The 20436-nt window shown below is 37.4% G+C and overlaps 2 protein-coding genes across 2 annotated transcripts; one reads left to right on the top strand and one right to left on the bottom strand.

Annotated features, from left to right (window-relative positions):
* Positions 1-8131: 8131 nt before the first annotated feature.
* Positions 8132-15322, top strand: LOC107592000 (cyclic AMP-responsive element-binding protein 5-like). Its single transcript, XM_016281325.1, has 10 exons — positions 8132-8215; positions 8460-8553; positions 9907-10010; positions 10335-10528; positions 11315-11378; positions 11495-11575; positions 12125-12427; positions 12504-12725; positions 12856-12955; positions 14407-15322. The coding sequence occupies exons 1-10, from the start codon at positions 8162-8164 to the stop codon at positions 14541-14543; spliced, it is 1353 nt and encodes a 450-aa protein (XP_016136811.1). The 5' UTR covers positions 8132-8161; the 3' UTR covers positions 14544-15322.
* A 1861-nt stretch (positions 15323-17183) lies between these two features.
* On the bottom strand, positions 17184-19759 carry LOC107592092 (TLR4 interactor with leucine rich repeats-like). The gene is made up of 2 exons (XM_016281463.1): positions 17287-19759; positions 17184-17203 (listed from the first exon to the last, which is right to left on the bottom strand). Exon 1 carries the CDS (start codon positions 19599-19601, stop codon positions 17325-17327), a length of 2277 nt encoding a protein of 758 aa, XP_016136949.1. The 5' UTR covers positions 19602-19759; the 3' UTR covers positions 17184-17203; positions 17287-17324.
* Between the last annotated feature and the right edge of the window lie 677 nt (positions 19760-20436).

The following is a 20436-nucleotide window of genomic DNA, read 5'->3' as shown; positions in this document are numbered from 1 at the left end:
TCCTAGACACTTCCATACCTCCACTGGTATGTCATCAGGACCAACCGCCTTTCCTCTCTTCATCCTCTTCAAAGCTCTCCTAACTTCACCCTTACTAATCCTTTCTACTTCCTGCTCAACAATATTTGCCTCTACTACTCTTCTCTCCCTGTCATTTTCCTCATTCATCAGTTCCTCAAAATACTCCTTCCATCTTTCCCTCACCCTCCTGTCACCTGTCAACACATTTCCATCTCTATCTTTAATCACTCTAACTTGCTGCACATCCTTTACATCTCTATCCCTCTGCCTCGCCAACCGATACAAATCCCTCTCACCTTCCTTACTATCTAACCTTGCATACAAGTCCTCATAAGCTTTCTGTTTGGCCTTTGCCACCTCTATCTTAACCTCACGCTGCATCTCCCTATATTCCTGTCTACTTTCCTCCGTCCTCTCACTGTCCCACTTCTTCCTAGCTAACCTCTTCCTCTGGATACTCTCCTGAACTTCCTCATTCCACCACCAAGTCTCCTTGTCTTCTTTTCAGTGGAAAAACTGTAGCAGATCTAATATATTTTGTGTAAATTTACTGTAAAATTCTGTTAAAAGTATAGTTTGTGAAAAAGAACAAGCTATCTAATAATTTACAGTGAAATACTGTAAACAGACATTCCCAGAATTCATTGTGTGACAGTTTGCATTTAATGGTATTAAATTATAGAGTTTTATATTACAATTCATCTTGTTTAAGTCATGTTTATTTGTGCCACAACATTTTGTACCTTCTAATTAGTATTTACCACAGCTTGTAGAAAAGCTATTGTGATGAACTTTGATTAATCATGTGTCTTTCTTTACCACCTGTTCGACAGTAAAAGTATAACACTGATTTTACTAGCAGCATGACCCAGCACGACCTAATTTAGCACATAAAATTAACAGGATCTGTTTAGTGATTGTATACCTCTGTGTACATATGCACATATATATGAGTGTATATGTAGTATGTACAGGGGTGGCATAAATGTGCTTAAATATGAATGTATCCAACTGCCACTTTTGCAGCATAATATGTCATTAAACACTCAGATCTATATGATTTTGGATTAACGTAAATGTATGACCACCATCTCGACCCTTTCATCGCATTTTTTTCAGCTGTAAAAAAGAATGTACAATTAAAACAAATACTTTGTAAACATGCATATTTGAATCCAACTACGCAATAGCAGAATGTCATGCGACTCCTTTATAATGTGTCATATTAGACTATAAAAGGAATTTTTTTAACTAAAGAAAAATGTCGACCTCCCACCTCTTTAAAACTTTGACAAGACTGGGAATCTGTCAGGTGTGACACAAGCATCCATGTAAGGCGCTGTGTTCACAAAGAGCAGGAGGAATGTCCCTTTGATCAGCCAGTGACAATGACCGTGTGCTGACCATCACTTGTTAATCAACCGTTAAATCTCCCTGTTATAAATGTTCTCTGCTGTTGACCTATGTAAATAAGTGAGAGACTAAATGACCAAATATTTTCCATGCGCTGTTTTCAAACAAATAGTCTTGCATAAACATTTACTCCTGAAATACTATATTTTCTCTTCGGCTTTATAATTTTGTGCTAATGCAGTACATATAGGCTACGACCAGTTCAAGAGAATCAAATTGTACTGAAAAAGACGAATTGAACTGTTTGGGACGTACCCAGGCCCGTAACCAGCTATGAGTTACATTTTGATGTTTGATGAACATTTTTCATGTTCAGAAATAAAATTTGTTCTTTGAATGACTAATTTACGGTGTCCGAGAAGTGCTAAACAAATCACAATTCTGAAAACAAAATAACAAATTACAAACATAAATGCAAGTCTAAAAAATAAAATAACAATTCAGAAAACACAACAACAATTCAGAAAACATTATAACAAGTCAGAAAACACAACGACAAATCCGAAAACAAATGAACAAGTCAGAAAACACAACGACAAATCCGAAAACAAATGAACAAGTCAGAAAACACAACAACAAATCAGACAAACTGGAAGAGGTATAGTTTGAGACAGTGCCATTGGATTGGGATTACTCACCGCTGACTGGACGAGACATCTGTCTATTAATTTATACAGGGAAAAAACAGCCGAAGAACAGCAGAGTCGTGGTAGAAAGTTCGGAGATGATATTAAAGTAGCTCAGTTTAAATGTATTGTATGAATTGCCCTTACTATGGAATAAAAAATACAGGGCGTCTATTTACATTTAGTTAAAAGTGGTGCTAAACCATCAGCTCTGGTGGTGCAGATAGATAAGGGCATAGCTTTTTGACGCCATAGACCCGGGTTCGATCCCGCCTTTTGCCGAACTTTTTTTTTAATCCCAAACCAATGGCGCTGTCTCAAACTATACCTACCTCTTCCGGTTTGTCTGATTTGTCGTCCTGTTTTCTGACTTGTTAATTTGTTTTCGGATTTGTCATTGTGTTTTCTGACTTGTTATAATGTTTTCTGAATTGTTGTTGTGTTTTCTGAATTGTTATTTTGTTTTTTAGACTTGCATTTGCATTTGTAATTTGTTATTTTGTTTTCAGAATTGTGATTTGTTTAGCACTTCTCTGCCACCGTACTAATTTGCTGTTAAACTCATTATAAACTCCTCGTATGAATGCCTACATGACATGTATAATTCAGTTTAGACAGTTTGCAAGAATGTTTAGCGTCCCTGTTATGAAAATAATCGCTGCGAGACGCTGGCGGAGTGAACGAGGCTTGAGAGAGTTGCCAGATCCAGCTATTATAAGCGTTTTGTGACTTGTCTTTTCCACTTAACACTTTAGCCCCTTATCTGTCACCTATGGAACGATATTCCGGACCATTTTCAAAAGGAATTGCAAATTGTATTTTCAATTGCGTTTTCCATATGTGGATGCATAAATTGTGACATAATCCAAATGCAATTAATTGCAAATCCTGCATTACCGTTTGCATTTTCGCTTTCGCGAACGCACAGTGACTGCCAAATTTCAAATTATAAAGCAAAGTCCATTTGCAACTGTATTTCCCATGTCTTAGGAGTTATGAGCCTGTCATATTTAAATAGCAATATTAATTACCACATCTGCTTTTTCACACCACATCGCTGCGTCGCGCATGTAACCTGCCAAAACTCAAATAGAATCGCAATTCCTTATGCATTTGAATTTCCGATGTCTACATGGAAAGCTGTCAATCAATGTGAGGGGCGGGGCTATACTAGGGGGCGTGTTTGTATTGCGAGGTGACGTCACTCACAGACGACCGTGCCGAATGCTCTGATCAATGGAGGTAATCGGTAAAGGCTCCGCTAAAGGCAGCTACCAATCAGTTTCACACCTGTGTGAACGAACAGACAGTGCAACCTTCTTGGCACAATACATAATTCTGTCTTTTTTACCCCAAATTTAGCGATTATTCGCTGCTAACAGCGGGAGCCACAACGGTATTCACTATTAACCAAACGCTTTCACCTGTCTCAGCATCTCACACTGTTTACACTCACTTACACTTTTAATCCGTAATAGAGAGTGTGTCACACCTGCCTCAAGACCTTTTACACTCCACTTGCTGCACTTAAGCAAATAGACAAACCTATACTTATTTTCCACCTTACTTTATATTTTATTCAACAGTTTTAATCCGTTATGGAGTTCGCGTCCCGTACGTGGCATCAAAGCATTGCGCCTGCCTCAAGATGTTTGATTAGGGTTGGAGCTGAACTTTGCAGGACAGTCGATCGCCAGGAGCAGGGTTGGGCACCCCTGGTGTAAACAGTGTGAGATGCTGAGACAGGTGAAAAGCGTTTGGTTAATAGTTAATATTGACCTATTGTGCTTACCGTTGTGGCTCCCGCTGTTAGCAGGGGATAATCGCTACATTTGGGGTAAAAAAGACAGAATTATGTATTGTGCCAAGAAGGTTGCACTGTCTGTTCGTTCACACAGGTACGAAACTGATTGGTAGCTGCCTTTAGCGGAGCCTTTACCGATCACCTCCATTGATCAGAGCATTCGGCACGGTCGTCTGTGAGTGACGTCACCTCCCAACACAAACACGCCCCCTAATGTAGCCCCGCCCCTCACATTGATTGACAGCTTTCCATGTAGACGTAGGAAATCCAAATGCAAAAGGAATTGTGATTCCATTTGAATTTTGGCAGGTTACATGCGCGATGCAGCGAGAGTGAAAAAGCAGACGTGGTAATTAATATTGCTATTTAAATATGACAGGCTCCATAACTCCTAAGACATGGGAAATACAGTTGCAAATGGACATTCAAATGCAAACGGTAATGCAGGATTTGCAATTGCATTTGGATTGTCACAATTTATGCGTCCACATATGGAAAACGCAACTGAAAATACAATTTGCAATTCCTTTTGAAAATAGTCCGGAATATCCTTCCATAGTCACCCCCCATTTTTTTAAATAGGCACGAAAGTGCACTATCCAAACTTAAATTGTTGTAATTTATGAACACTTTTTAATACAGACCTATGGTTGGTCTCTTTGTAAAGAAGACAATCAGCAGATTGCAAAAGTGGAATTTTTCCCAAAAATGTAAGTATTAAAAAGTTCTTGAAGTTTAAATTTACTGTAATGAAAGTGCACTATATTAATTTTATTTAATTTTATTTTACATATAATAAATATTTTTCCATAACAGGTTTTACTCTAAAATTGGTATAAAATTAAAGCCTTATGTCTAAATAAGTTATATTCCAAATTTGAAGTTGATATGAAAAAAATTAAGGTTCCTGTGAGATTTAATTTAGGGCGTTATTCCACAAACAGCCACTGGGTGCCATCCAAACTCCATAGAATTTGTTTAATGCATTTTTCTGTCACAAATATCTAGATTTCTCTGTCAATATGACTTCTATCTCAAAATAACCACCAAATATGGAACCCTGAGACTCAGACCTTTCCAATGATATGTTTGTTTGTCAAGATTATAAAAAGTTTGATTCTAAGACCATAATGCATGTTGTAATATGACACTTGACACCGCCCGCAAAGGGGGAGGAGACCACCAAAACATTTTCAAGTACCATTTCCATGGTAACGCAATGTCCGATTTCGAAATGGTTTTCAGAGGATGAATCTTGTGCTTCTAAGCTTTCAAATTATATATAATTTATGATGATTACTAAAACATTTGATAGAGAAAAAGGACAACAACCAAAAAGAGCGCCAAGCGTCCCACAGGTGGGGACGGTGACAGTTAAGGGGTTAGAAAGTTAATGAAGTAGAAAATTGCAGTTTAGAGTCAGCAATATCTTTATCTTATCTTATTTGCAAAAGATAATAAAAAGGAAATAATTTCTGTTTATTTTTATTTATTTTTTGTTTTTTTATTTGTTATAGTATCAATATCTGGCAACACTGTGATCGCCGGCACTTAAATTGAAAGCAATCAAAAAAGCCCATGGACAGGTTTTTGCTGACAGGATACGACATTCGGTAAGGATTCGGAAACGCAAAAATTATCATGATATTTATTATCTGTCATAAACGTTATCAACGCTGTCAAAAACAGTAGCATTTCACACTAGTACACACAGATCTGTAGAACAAGTAGGTCACAGAAGTCTATGCCATGTCATTCAGTATAGTTACATTTTCACAAATCATGCTATAAACTTTCATAAGAGCACTAGACAAAGTTATTGTAGTTATGTATTGTTGCAATAAACTGATAAAAAATGATCCACCCTTAAATATAGTAAAGTATTAACAAATTTTAAAATGATAATTATAAAACAATAAATAGGGTATGATTTAAAAATAATCATCCATCCAAAACAGAGAAAACATCTTTCACAAACATCTACATGTCTGTCTCCTTTAAAGTGTTTATAGTGTATATAATGAGTTATATTTGTGGGTTATTATAACATAATTAACACCAACCCCCATCATTTTCAAAGCCTGGCTACGGCCATGGACCTACCATGTTATAATGTAAAGCCAACCAGATGTTAGTAAATGCAACCATCTGCCTCAAACAAGATAGACCTAAGCAGCCGATACCAGATGCTAGAAACTGTGAGGAGGTCATGCCAGGTCAAACAACATGAATGAACAATATCAAAGGGTTCAGGATTCATCTAGTTCCAAATTTTGATTGATCCAATACAGTATCACTCATGTGCAGTAAATCTTTGAAACTTTTCAAGATCTACCTTGAGACACTGAAGTATTACAAAGGATCATGTGAAAAGTTACAAACAGACGTGTGACCTGCTACACACATGCACATATTGTATATTCATTCACAAACAACCAAAAACGTCCAAAACTTTGAGAAAACATTCCAAGAATAAGCACATATAGCTCTGATATCAGGGTCAACATTTCATTTTAGTTTATTATTCTTATCTGTAATGAATTGCTGCTGTTCCTCTTTTGTAAATCAGTTAAATTGTGCATCAATGTAAATGTTATTTTTATGTTTGGTTAATTAGCAAAAATCACCAATTTCTTTAAATGGTGAAACAAAAGGTGAACTTGACACAGTTCCTTTTTAAGGTAAATTATATCATGGGAGAAACATGGATGATGTCATATGAGACTTGTGGGTGCATGTCCTCTGCTGCATTGTCTCTGTGTGAATGATTCATACTCATAGAGGTAGGAGTCAGCTAAGGCTGGAGTTTGTTGTGACATCATTATCACTTCCTGTTTTGTGGTGTTGCTGAGGAAACAGCCACTAGCATTCTGAGTTAGAGCACACTAATGAATCACGCTCTCTTTCTCTCCCTCCCACTTGTTCTGCCTTTTTCTTTCACTCTTTCCCTAGTGCTTACCACAAAAGGACCAAGCTGTTCTGAACATCAGACACACCCCTTAGTTTTTACAATAATCTGAATGTATCCACATTCTGTCATATATTTGAAATCATGACATCTGTTTTCAGTAGTTTAACACAATGTGGTTAGACACTATATTAAACTTCGAAAACGTGTCGTGAGGGAACTTATCAAGATATATTCTTTACTGAATGAAAAGCTTAAAAATCTTGGCACCTGTTTTTGCTCCTTATGGTTAACGTCATCATATAAAACATCTCTGACAGATGGTGTTTTGGTTGTTTTTGGCTTGCCATTTTTGTTTATGAAGCATTCTGGCAGCCATTTTGACTATAGCATAAGTCAGAAACATTTATTTACTAGGACCATTTCCTTAGAAAACACAAAGAGTCTATCCATTGCCTTGATTATGCAAAGCGCACTGGAATCCATCACACTGACATTTGAACATTTCCATCACACCAACCAAAGATAATGTTTGTTTATTAGGTTCTAAAAAGTGTAGTTGATGCATTTTTAATGATAAATGGATTTTTTAGACTGTTTTGAAAATGACAATATGTGTAAAGAGTCACATAAGAGCTGTTTATTTATGTTTATCTATGTCAAAGCTCTATAATATCTTGATACAGATACAACCACCATATTTTGGATATATAATTTTTAAGTTATAGCTAGCCTATCATTATTTTATTAAAAGAACCCCAGAGCCCAGTTTTGAATAAATAACTGTCTAATTCACAGTACATAATCTCTCATTTTTTGACTCTGACTATATTTTCCAGTTACATTGTAACCATATAGAAAAAGAAGGAAAAGGCATGCAGATTATATCGTTGTCCACCTAAAAACAAACAAACAGGAAGGTAATTAAACATTTTCAACCAAAGGCTAACACGCTTGTACATGCCCTTTTTCTCTTTTCTCTCTATCATCACACACCATTCACTAACCGGGACCGTCCCGCGCACCGCTCCAGACAGCTGTTGGCGCAGCACGCACCGAGCGAGGCGCCTCCCTCTTCCTTATTTTCCCCTCAACGCGCCAATGTCCGCATTGGACGCCCGCTACATCCCCCGGTGGGCGGGTGCGCGCGGTCTGAAAGCCCTCCTATAGATAGATAGATAGATAGATAGATAAAACTAAAAGACTGGGAAATTAAAATAATTCATTCATATTTGACACTATATTTGCCTATAGGTGTCATTTATATCTGTTTGTTGTCTATTTGTCATGAGCACTTTATAATGTAATCTCCCTTGTGTGCATGTGTTTGTATGTCTGTGTGCATGTGTGTGTGTGTGCATGTGTGTTTAGGTTTTTTAGATCTCAGTGATGAATGTTGATCAGGACATGCCATATGTATGCACTGCTCCTGGATGCTCACAGGTAAGTAACAGATGTCCAGTTTACAGATAGTCGTTGTCATATCATTCAGAGCTACAACTATGTGTTTTATGTGTGCTGTCACAAGTTTTAGCCATCAGTTAGATTGTTAAATTGATTAACACTTCATAATTAATTACCTTTGAAATATTATTATTCATTTTGGAACAAATATGTGATTTCAAAGATGCCAAGAGCTGTGCTTTTTCAGCATTGTCACGGCTTGCCATGTTTCTTGTTCTCGTAGCGCTTCCAAAGAGAAGATCACCTAATTATTCACAGACACAAACATGAGATGACCCTTAAATTCCCTTCTATTAAGTGTGACAGTATGCTTTCAGGTAAGGGTTTTTTCACACATAATTACCGACTCATGTCAAAGGGTAATGTTTTATCATCAACACTGTTTTAATATCTTATGTGTTTTAATATCTTATTGTTTTAATATCTTATGTAACTAAAGAGTATCAGTCTACAGCTTGTGGGTCAGTAATATAAGAACCTGTGAAAAGCAAATGTGTGTCATGATAGGTCATGCTCTCCATCTCCTTTAATTTAGTATTTAGACAATGTCTGTTACCCTGGAAACCCAATGTCTGGCATATAAACATCAGCCTGACCCTTGACCTCTGGGGTCTGCGAGCCATCATTGCAGTGACAGAAACATTTACATAAAAAACAAAAGGAGGACTTTACTTTCTGACCCCTTTCATAGTTGCCTAGAAAAAGCAGTTTCGTTTAGACTACCCTTAAATTACCAAAACAACAAGAGCAAAATCAGGCTCATGTTTATGACACAGGGTTAATTTTTAACATTTTTGAGCATGCCAGAAGATTACTTCAGACAAGTTCTGCTCATGACATTGAGACGAGGGTTAGTTTCTCTACGTTTGTTTAGAATGCCTGAAGGTTACTTGATATTGATCTTCTGATCTGAAATTTTTGTTCCTTGACCTTGAGAAATGTCCTATACCTCCTTAGTTTCCATGTTTTTAGTCTATGTTCTATAGATATATATATAGATAGATAGATGGATACACATTTGCTTAAGCTTTAATATTTTTTTCCTTTTTTTGCATTTTACTAAACTATTTTAGTAACTTTAGTATTTTTAACCAACATTTTTCCAGCATTTTATTTTATTTCATTCTTTAACAGACATCAAAAAAGCAGATGTTCCAAATATGCATAGATAAATCTAATATTAATCAATGTATTATTTATAATAACATATATAGTATGTTTATAATATAATATATATAAATAACTTATTTAGTATATTTATAATATAATATATAAAATATTTAATACAATATTACAATTATTAATATATGCTGTGTCCTACTGACTGTATCATCTTATTTATGTATTCTTCTATTTTCTTCATATTTGATTTCAATACATTTTTGGCCAATTTTTTTTCCCACTTTTTATTTTATTTTATTTTTTACTTTTCATTGTTATTTCTTAAAATCCTGTTATGATTATTATTATTATTTTATTAATATTTTATGCAAAGTACTTTGAATTACCATTGTGCATGAAATGTGCTATATAAATAAACCTGCTATGCCTTAATTAATAAACATTTCCATTGTGTTTTTACTTTATATATTGCCAGTGGTATTTTGTGTGTGGAATCTGATGATGCTGTTTGCATTTGTGATAAACATGTACTCTTTATTCATCTGCAGATCAGACTCCAACTCCGACCCGTTTCTTACGGGACTGTGAGGAAGTGGGCCTCTTTACTGACCTGGAGCTTAACCAGTCACAGGCAGAGGAGGAGATCAAACCGGTGAGAGGAAAAACATGTTTCAAATGTGCAAATGAATAAAAGTTTGCATAAAGTCTTTGTTGTGTGAAGTAATAGTAAATATCTTGTGTGTGTGTGTGTGTTTGTGTTGATTGTAGTGAGAAAAATCAAGCTATCAGATCAAATTATCAGATGATCAGATTTAGAGTATTAAATATCAAACAGTTTTCATACATATACACAAATAGGGAGGGATCTATAGAAGACAGAGGAAGGAGAAGGAGCATTACTAAAAATATTTTTAAATATTTAAAAAAATTTAGCGTATTTATGCTTTCTAAATTCTAAATATTTTCTTGCTTTTAGAACTTTCCTGCACAGGCGTCAGGTCAGAACCAGCCTCACACTGAAACACAGCCTCAGCAGAGTCAACATCATCAGTTTCAACCTCAGCAACAGCAGCAGTGCGCACTGGCTCATCTCAACCAGAACCAGCTCCACACACACAGCTCACAGCCTCAGTCTCAATGCACTGCCACATACTCCACTTCAAATAAACAGTGAGTATTACCATATATCATTACCAAAATATCCCATATTCTTATTTTCCCATTAAAGGTCAGGGTTTTAACTGAAAAAAAGTCCTTTTACACAGTTTTACACAGGGGGGTGGGGGGGTTGGTGTAGAGTACAGAATGTTTTCATTGTAGAAAAAAACAAGTCAAAAAGTTTTGTTGCAACACAGCATTTAACCATATACCTCTGAGATCCCAAATATTCTGGTCTGTCATGCAGCTTTACATCTCTACACAGAATTTACCAATGTAAAGCTGTCAGAATACCTTTTTTTACACTTGTTGTGTAAACTTCCTAAACTGCTTTCTACCAACCCCAAAAGTAGATACATATTTTTAGTATGTAATTTTAATCAGTCCCACTTTATATTAAGTGGCCTTAACTAGTATGTACTTACATTTAAATGAATCATTTGGTACAATGCACTTATTGTGTACATAAATGTTTTTACACTGTACTTATATTTAAAAAAAATACCAGCATGTAATTACGTATGTAATTAATTTCTGTAATTACAATTATATACACTGTTGACCCATCCCTTACACCTTAACCCACCCTTAAACCTGACCATACCACCAAACCGGTCCCTAACCTTACCCGTATTCCACCTCAATAGCAGAAGAAGTATTTTGCAACACAGTATGAACACAATAAGTACATTGCACTTATTTTTTGATGTAAGTATGTAGTAGTTAAGGCCACTTAATATAAAGTGGGACCTTTTAATCTTTTGTTCTCTGCTAATGTGAATCCCTCTGACATTACAGATCTGCACCCAGCTATCTGCACAGCAGACAGACAAATGCTTTGACTGGGACATCAGCCATGAATGTAAGTAAACCCGAAAGCATTTCAAACCCAATCGGACCAGTAAAATATTAATCGAAATAATACCTCTGTTTCTTATTACATCATTATGATAATTTCATATCTTATTAAAATGACAGATGGAGGCACAGTTGTCAATGAACTCTAGTATGATTGGTATACCAGGCCCCGCCCCCTCTGGCTCATGCTCCTCCCTTCAGGTACAGCCCTATACTAATGATTTGACTCCATGGCTACAGGATTATGATGTCTCTATAGAAACATTACAAGTCAGACAGGGGTTATAATGCCACAGTGCTTTGTAACTAATGCAGACATCTTGATTGAGTTATCTAATTCAGACTCATGCAATGTTGCCTGTTAAAAAAGCGGCATTAACACACACACACACACACACACACACACATGCGCTGATTCTCTTCAGAAAGTGGAGGGGATTGAATTTCAAAGGCTTCGGCTTGACCTGGTTATCATCTGACTTTTCAAAGGCATCTTTGTAGATTCTCTGTGTTTTGAAAAACTTAAAAGTGCCAAGTAATCTAACCATCGCAAACAATCACCACACACAGGAAACCTTAGATGTAGAAATTAAAAACACATGGTTTCCTGTAGAAGTTGGCAAAGCAAATCTCACTTTGGGCATTTCCTTTTGAAATAGCATGAAATATCCACAGTGTTACATGACAATGATGTTGACAGTGACCCCAGGAGCCATTCTGACCCATCTCTCCCCATCTCTAATCCTTCAGAGGTCAAAGGTCATGCCAGCCCACAGCCAACCTGCGGTTTCCAATGGCAGTCAGAATCCTCTTTGCCACATGATGGAGATGATGTCGTCCCAGCACCCATTGTCACATTTACAATCCGCATCTCATCATCACGCATACCAGCAGCACTGCCACAGCCAGTCACCGCAAAGACTCGCTCATCAACATCAAAGCCAAGACCAATCACATCACAGCCACGCTCACCATTCTCCACCTGCTCATTTGCATCCTGGCCCCACCCACCAGACCGCCCCTCCCCTTTCACATCAGCCGATACCAACACAGGTCTAGGTCAAACTCAGATTTTTATAGTTTCTAATTAATCTTTTGTAATATTGAACATAATGTTTGTGTTTTATAGATGTCGTCCACACCAAAACAGACCCCCTGCCCACAATCTCCTCCACAGCCGTCCACGGCCAGACGCCGGCGGACAGCAGAGGAAGACCCAGATGAGCGCAGACAGAAGTTTCTGGAGAGAAACAGAGCTGCCGCCACGCGGTGCAGACAGAAGAGAAAGGTCTGGGTGATGTCGCTGGAGAGGAAGGCAGAGGAAATTACACACACAAACTTACAGCTGCAGGTACATTTATACATGCAGTTTGTGCATGTACTTACCTTGCAGTATTAATCACAACTGAAAGTTCATGGTACTGTAGATTCATGCATTTGCTGCTTTGCTTATATATTTATATACATTTGTTTTCTCATAGAATGAGGTGACATCACTCAGGACAGAAGTCACTCAACTGAAGCAAATTCTTCTCGCACATAAAGACTGTCCTGTCTCTGTGAGACAGAGAGAAACACAGAGTAAGTATGAATCATTTTTTTCATTCTCTCGTGCTTTCTCACAAATACTAGTGTATTGGGGTTGAGTTTCATTAAAACCTGTGACGAACATGTCTGAGTCATATTTCACCCATAATAATAGTAAATAAAAAATTATATAATTGCTTATCAGTGATGCATATTTTTTGGTCACTATAATTTTTTACACTGTCACAATTATTTCCATGACAATTAGGAAGCCCAAATTATATATTTAAATAATGCAAAGAAAAAAGTACAAATAAAAAAATAAAAATGAAATTGTAATGTTTTTATTAAAAATGTAAAAATATTAATTAAATTTTTGAATTTTAACTAAACAATATTAAAAATATAAAGTGCGGATGCATTACAGTAAAATACATTAAAGTACATTATGCATTTAAAAAAAAGTTAAATTGAAAATAAAAAAAAAATCGTTTTTAAAAAATGCTGTTTTTTTTACAGTATTTTGATCAAATAAATGCAGCCTTGGTGTAAAAGAAAAAAAATTATAAAAATTGTACAAAAATTTTTTAGTGCTAATAATTATGTTCATATTGTGCATTTATTACTTTAAAGAGCAGGTCATATGGTATTTTAAAGTGTCCTAATATTGTGTTGGAGTCCCCTACAACAGGTTTAAATGGTTTAAATAAAAGGTCAGAAAACATTGTAATTTTCTCAGAATATACATTTAATATTAGAGTCATTTGCCAATGGTGAGGTCAGTCTGCATTAATCTACACATTCTTAGGAAATAGTGGGTTCACAGCGAATTATCAGAACTACTTCAGTAAGACAGTAATATCGTGCTTTACCTGGAAACCTAAAGCTGCACTTGGTATACATCACATATTAGCACAAAAACTTGATATTTTGAGCACTCAATTGAAAATGTACACATAACGTATCAATCATACTTACAGGTTGTGGTTCAGAGAGTTTGTTAGTCCAAATTAAGAAGATTAGAAGCCAACGAATATAAAAGCCAAGATTAGAGAAGCAGTCCTTGGTAAAATGACATGCACACAACAAAAGGTTCGAATTGTATTTCTGTGGTATCCTTGAACACAGCGTCTTCTCGACATGATGTAAACACACTAACTAGTGGAAGTGTTTGTGGGCAGGGCAGACTCTGTTCGTATTTCACGGGCAGGCGGGGATTATGCAAATGTGTTACCCAGTGACGTATACCGGTAACAGGCAAAAGATTCGAAAATATAACGACTCGTTAAGGCGATTCAGAATCGACTCTCTCTTTTGACAGACACTATCTTTATTTATCATGCACTTTTTGATTAACAACTTTGCAGATTGTTTTCATTTAAGGATAGCTACGTTATAAACTGCAAAAGAGATATTTTTCAAAAACCCATATGACCTGCTCTTTAAATGTGTGTATTATTATATATATATTGAAAATTGAAGGATTTTTTCGTATTTATGTTTAGGTGGAGTAGGTAGTCCAACAGGAAGTCCTGTCCAGCAACATGCCATCCAACACAACAGCATCTCAACATCAAATTCGACTTTACCACACACTCACCTCCCCCCACACTCACACCACACTAACAACTCACAACTATAACATGCTTCTACATGGACAGAAACTGATGAGAACACAAAATACGACCCTTCTTTAGAGCCATATGATCAGGGCACCTATGACCAAGCAGGTACCCATCAGTGCAAAAGCAAAACTGAACAGCAAAATGTTTTAAACTTGGATTTATGACTAAAAGGGAATGTATGCATTACATATATGTCTGAAATGTCTGAATAGAATAATTAAATTAAAAGTCTGTTTATATTTCTGGCCCTTGACATCTCAGGTAATCAGTTTTATTTGACCTCACTGTGATTCATTACAGTGCTGGAAAACAAACTGTCTTTTACCCTCACTAAATTTAGTTTTCTTATTCTCAGACCTGTCTCTCACCCTCTTTGTACCTCTCTTTCTGTCTTCTCACACTCTTCCTTATGCTTTTTTATAGTTGATCTTTCTCAGGGACACTCATCTAGTTTTACTCCTAGAGTATGTGTGCACATTTGTGTGTATATATGTGTTTTGTTTTGTTTTTGGCCACTTTCAGTGTAAACACTTTGATAGCTTCAGTGACAGCTGTGTGCTAAATCCTGAACCTAATGGCAAAGCCGTGTGAAATGCATTGAATCAGGGCAGTTGTAAATTTGTAATTGTAAATAGGATTCTCTAGTTTTATAAATGTATGATGATGCAGCTAAGCTGATTGTTACATGTTTGTCTTCGCTGTAAATATTGTTAGAGGCCTCTTGGTGAATTATCAGGTATCACATTACCTACGAAAGTACTTAAAGAGTATCATGTGTTTTTTTTGTTTTATAAAATAACATTTAACATTTTATATAGACCGAGCCAACATCAGAATCATGTATAGGAATGATAGTAAAGGAATCATGCATTACTAATCGCACTCATGGCACTCTGAATGTCTTACAGTATTCTCCTAAAACAATACAGCATAGCAATCATTTCACACTAACTGGCTCAGTGACAATCAAAATGTCAATACTGACATTTCCTGGAAATGACATGCAAGCATGTGTACCATCTCTGATAAAAATTGCTTAGGTAAAGAATTTATATGGTTATACATTCTGTGTAAAATGGAATTATGAATCTGGACATGTGGAAAAAAAGAATGTTTGTACACTCTGCAGGTTTAAACTGTTTTATGCATGTACAGTTTTTTTTAAATATATATCTATTTTTGTACACATTTGTGGCCATTTTTAATTAAAAGCACTTAATATCTGTATCCTGATCTCTTTTTTCATGGTTCATGTTAATAACTTTATAAAGCTGTGATACAACTGCTGCCTTTAGTGTATTATAGTTTTGCTGGATTATTCTAAGGGTTGACTGCATGTACTACAAGGTGATAGTTTAAAATAAATGACTGCAGAAATGTGGTTTTACAGTGTTGCAGTTTAAGTCTTGTGAAAACTTGTATTAACGTTTATTGCGCCATCTTATGGTGAGATTCATGTAGCAGTTTGGCATAGACCTTTTTCAGGGCAGCGCCCTTTTTTTTAACAGGAATGGAAACTAGGCTGTGAGGGATAGAAGTACAGTGCGTTCAGTGGATTGTACTGTTGTTTATCAACAGTGCTGGGTAGATTACTTGTAAACTGTAATCCATTACTGATTACAAATTACATGACAGAAATTGAAGTTTGTAATATTATCTGGATTACACAAATTAGATAATGTACTCTGATTACTTTTAGATGACTTTTGATCTAACTCATTTATCACTTAGACTTGGATGTGATCATTGTGTACAGCAGGGGGGGTTTTGTGGGGGGGAAAACTAGGGTTTTCATGAAAAGCTAATAATCAATGAAATCATAAAAATGTCAAACATTGTGAATCTCTACATTACATGGACAAACATTAATAAACATGAAAACATGACATTACATGGCCAAAGCTTTTCATATTTGAATTTTTTTTCCCCTGACTTCCCATATTAAAAATTAGTGAACATCACTGGATATGATGAAGACATAGGATTTCACAGCTGTGAATCAGCAGTGTTTAGTAACTTGCATAATTATTGGTCTCGTGTATATAAATGGTAGGTTCATTTAGAAAAGAAAATGTAAAGGGAAAAAGAACTGGGGTGAACCAATAAATTATTAATAATTTACTTCAATTGTCTGAATACGTAGTCATGTAACACATAAAAAAGTAACTGTAATCTGATTATGAGCATTTTAAAACATACTATAGTCTAATTACAAGTACTTATTTTTTGGAATCTGATTATGTAATCCAGATTGCATGTACTCAATTACATGGTCTATGACTATGACTATACAGTACGTGCTATCATAAACATAACCGTTCTCCCTCAAAGCCTTGTCTTCATCTGTGCTAAATTCAATATGGCGTCTAAACCTGCTAAGGTCTATTGTAGAATTTTGAATGTCGGAAGTGAATTAATTATAAAGACAAAACATGGAAACCATTACACAATTACTAATAAAGACTACGTATTTATTTAAAAAAAAACAATCATGAAAGTGAAACGTATAAAATGTATCAAAAGACTTTTCCTGTGCTGTACCTCACGGATTGATATACATGCCTAGAATACTGCAGTATATCTATATAGGGTAAATAAGTAATATATTATCTACAAAGACATTCATTCCAAAACCAAGCAATTCTGCCAACCAGCAGCTGAGGCCTAGACAATCAATCAAAAGAAATTTAAAGATGAAAAAGAAAAGAAAAAAATTGCCGTTTCAGTGGTTTCTCATTTGTGGCCAAAATATTTTTTTGCCAAAATTGTCTATTATTTTCTCACACACAAACTACACTTCAGTCTGAGTATCTAAGCATTATGACATCATCATCTCTTCTTGCATGGCTGTTGTCAAAGAAGCGGTCGCCGGGGAACTGGATGAGGTCACCTTCTTCAGCCAGTTGTCTGCCACTCTGGTAACCGCTGAATTCAGAAGAGACACATGTAGTGGCCACAGTAGAGCGAAATGGATGTCTGGTTGAGTACATGTGACGTACATGTGCATGAGTGGACGACTTCCTGCTTCTGATCCGCCTCTTCAACACACGCCCCAGCCAGACTCCGCCCACCAGAAGGAGGAGCAGCGCATTGGCCGCCAGGGCTGCTACTGTGACAAGCTGTAGATTGACTTCACTTGTCACCAAGGGCAAAAGTGTGACAAATCCAGTGCAGTGATCTCTGGGGGCAACCTGGCACAAAGCTCCACCCACAACGCTCTCCACGCAGGTAATGTAGGTGGAGTCTGGGCGGAGCTCTTGGAGGGTCACTGCCCGGTCAGATCCATCTGTGTAAACATAGCGTGGGAAGCGGAAAGCATGGCCGAAACGGTCAAATAAAACCCGAAAGAGAAGTTCTTTCCCATGAACTAGTCTAACGTCAGGAATTGTGCTCCAGCGGATTGTGGCTGTACTGGAAGTGACATCTTCCATGCTAACGTTCAGGATGGAGTGATGATTGAATTGACATGCATCAGTGATCACTTCAATCTTTGAGTCATGATGCTTGGCTCTGTCTTGTAAGGGCAGGTTGAACTGCTCCTGTGGGGCCCAAGCAAAGGCGCTGTGGTTGTGGCCTGTCAAGAACGTGGCCGTTGTCGTTGGAAAATCAGATAAAGAGCCATTTCCTGTTTTCCCAGCTGTGGGTCTTGGCCTTGAGCTGACCAGTTTCCTCTTCTTCTTTCTGTCTAGTGTTGTCACAAGCCCTTGCTCCCCCTCATCCCCTTGGACACCTACATCTCCATGTTTTTCACCTTCTCGCTTCTCTCTTTCCTCCTTGAGAACCGGTGACTCCACTACTGCTCCACGGCTCTCCATTGGCTGAGGTTCTGACTTGCAGTAACCACTCATATTTCCCAGCTGGGAGTTGCTGACATAGTCCAAGTATTTTCCCGCCAGCACTGGGGGGTGAAGGCAGCGCACAAACACGGTCAACAGCTTTCCCTGAGAATGCGCATGCGTCATCCAACTTCTAAGCTTCTCCATCCGGCAGTCGCAAGTCCAGTTATTCCCATTCAGTTCTACGTGAAACAAAACGCCGTTTGTGGCGAAAATTCCACCGGAGAGATTCACAAGACGGTTGTTTTTCAATCTTAAGATTTTTAGATGTGAAAGGTGGCCGAAAGCACCGGGGTCCACGCGAGATATGTGGTTGTCACTGAAGTCCAGGTTCTCGATGCGCTCCAGCGGGTCTAGAAGACCAGCAGGGACCTCTGTCAGCTCGTTCCTGTCAATCTTGAACTCTTTCACTCGCGCGAGACCCCTGAGCGCTTCGTTGTCCAGCTTTGATATCTTATTGTGGCTCAGCGACAGTTTTGTTAACTTTTTCAAGTTCTGAAAGACGTGATTTCCAATGTGCGTTATTTGGTTGCCTGCGATTAGAAGAGTTGTTAGTGACTTGAGATGGGAAAACATGAAAATATCGCGCAGTTCTGTTTGTTTATTATCTGATAGGTTTAAAAACTGCAGTTTGCTGAGCAGCGCGAACGCATTGCGGTCAATATGGCGAAGCTGGTTCGATTCTAATTGCAGGAACATTAAATTGGTCAGTCCTTTGAAGACGGATTCTTTTAAAAACTCAATTAAATTTCCATCAAGTCTCAGTTTGACTAAACTATTTAAATGGCTAAAAGGTTCGGAAACAAAGTCCTTGATTTCGTTGTTATTGCTATATAATATTGTGAGTTTTTTCAGCGACTGTAGAGTCCCAGGTTGTATTGTCGAGATTAAGTTGTTGCCCAGATAAAGCTCCTCCAGCATGGAGAGTTTCTCGAATGCTTTAGGATGTATATTCCTTATTTGGTTAAACTGGAGATTTAGCCTGATTAGGTTCCCATAGCGCATGAAGTCGAACGCGCTGAGGTTGTGAATGAAGTTTCCCGCGAGACCGAGAACCAGCACGTCCCCTGCGCGCTCCACCTGCGGCGCTTTGGGCACCGCGCGCAGTCCGCGATTTGCGCAGAGGATATGCTGCGCGTGCTGGCACTCGCATAGCTCGGGGCAAATGGCCCAACCAGGCGCGACAAATAAAAGTGCTCCACTGCCGAACAAAAGAAATTTATAGAGCAAGTATGCCATTCCAGTGATGAGCAAATAACAAGCCACTCAATACATTCCTTTGTTTCAGTCCAGGTTCGCCAAGTTTTTCCTCGCCAGGAATTGAAGCTTTACAGATGCATTGCCGCCCGGATACAGACATTTAGATTACCTATAAGACGAATGCATCGTGAATTTTAGCTGTATGATATATCCATGCACATCCGTTGCGAGCTGATGTGGCTCCAGCCGAGGAAACATTTGCCTCCGTCAGACCCTCTCATCCCCCAAGAAGTCATCTGTTGCAGATTACACACACACACACACACACACACACGCACGCCATAGTCGAGTTCAGGCACGGATCAGCCCGCCCCTCTCTCCTCCAGATGTGGACATTACAGTTAGCCTACTGAACAACATAGGCTACACACTCGTGTATATCTGATATACAGATTCTGGTTCAGATTCATTCTAACGAGTCCTTAAGTTGCATTAAAGATTCTTTTTGTACATTTTGTAGAAGAATTGGGATATGGGGAGAAATATAAATGCAATTGCTATTACATTTAGGCCTACCGCCAGTTTCCAAATGATAATTTCATATTGCAGCATTACATAACAAAGCAGGAAAACAATTCTGGCAATGCTTTGATTGCCCAGAATTTATGATGACGTTTACAAACGTTTGGAGGCAGTATAAATCCAATTTAAATTATTGGGCCTAAAATATATATTAAATAAAAATGCTAAAACAAATTAATATTGATATTTAATTCAGTAATTTTATGAAATGCCACTAATGGTTCAAAGATTTTCAGATGACCAGCCTAAAGTTAAAGGGGGCATATGATGTTGCTAAAAAGAACAGTATTTG

This window comes from Sinocyclocheilus grahami, unplaced genomic scaffold (genome assembly GCF_001515645.1).
Source record: "Sinocyclocheilus grahami isolate Dianchi unplaced genomic scaffold, SAMN03320097.WGS_v1.1 scaffold149.1, whole genome shotgun sequence".
NCBI classification, from domain to species: domain Eukaryota; kingdom Metazoa; phylum Chordata; class Actinopteri; order Cypriniformes; family Cyprinidae; genus Sinocyclocheilus; species Sinocyclocheilus grahami.
This window is presented reverse-complemented; position numbering and strand designations above follow the sequence as displayed.

Excerpts from the sequence above, each read along its gene's own strand:
- LOC107592000 (XM_016281325.1), top strand. The coding sequence starts at position 8,162 with ATGAATGTTGATCAGGACATGCCATATGTATGCACTGCTCCTGGATGC. Across the intron at positions 11,576-12,124 it reads GCTCATGCTCCTCCCTTCAG|AGGTCAAAGGTCATGCCAGC; the intron begins GTACAGCCCTAT and ends CTAATCCTTCAG. Across the intron at positions 12,726-12,855 it reads ACACAAACTTACAGCTGCAG|AATGAGGTGACATCACTCAG; the intron begins GTACATTTATAC and ends GTTTTCTCATAG.
- LOC107592092 (XM_016281463.1), bottom strand. The coding sequence starts at position 19,601 with ATGGCATACTTGCTCTATAAATTTCTTTTGTTCGGCAGTGGAGCACTT.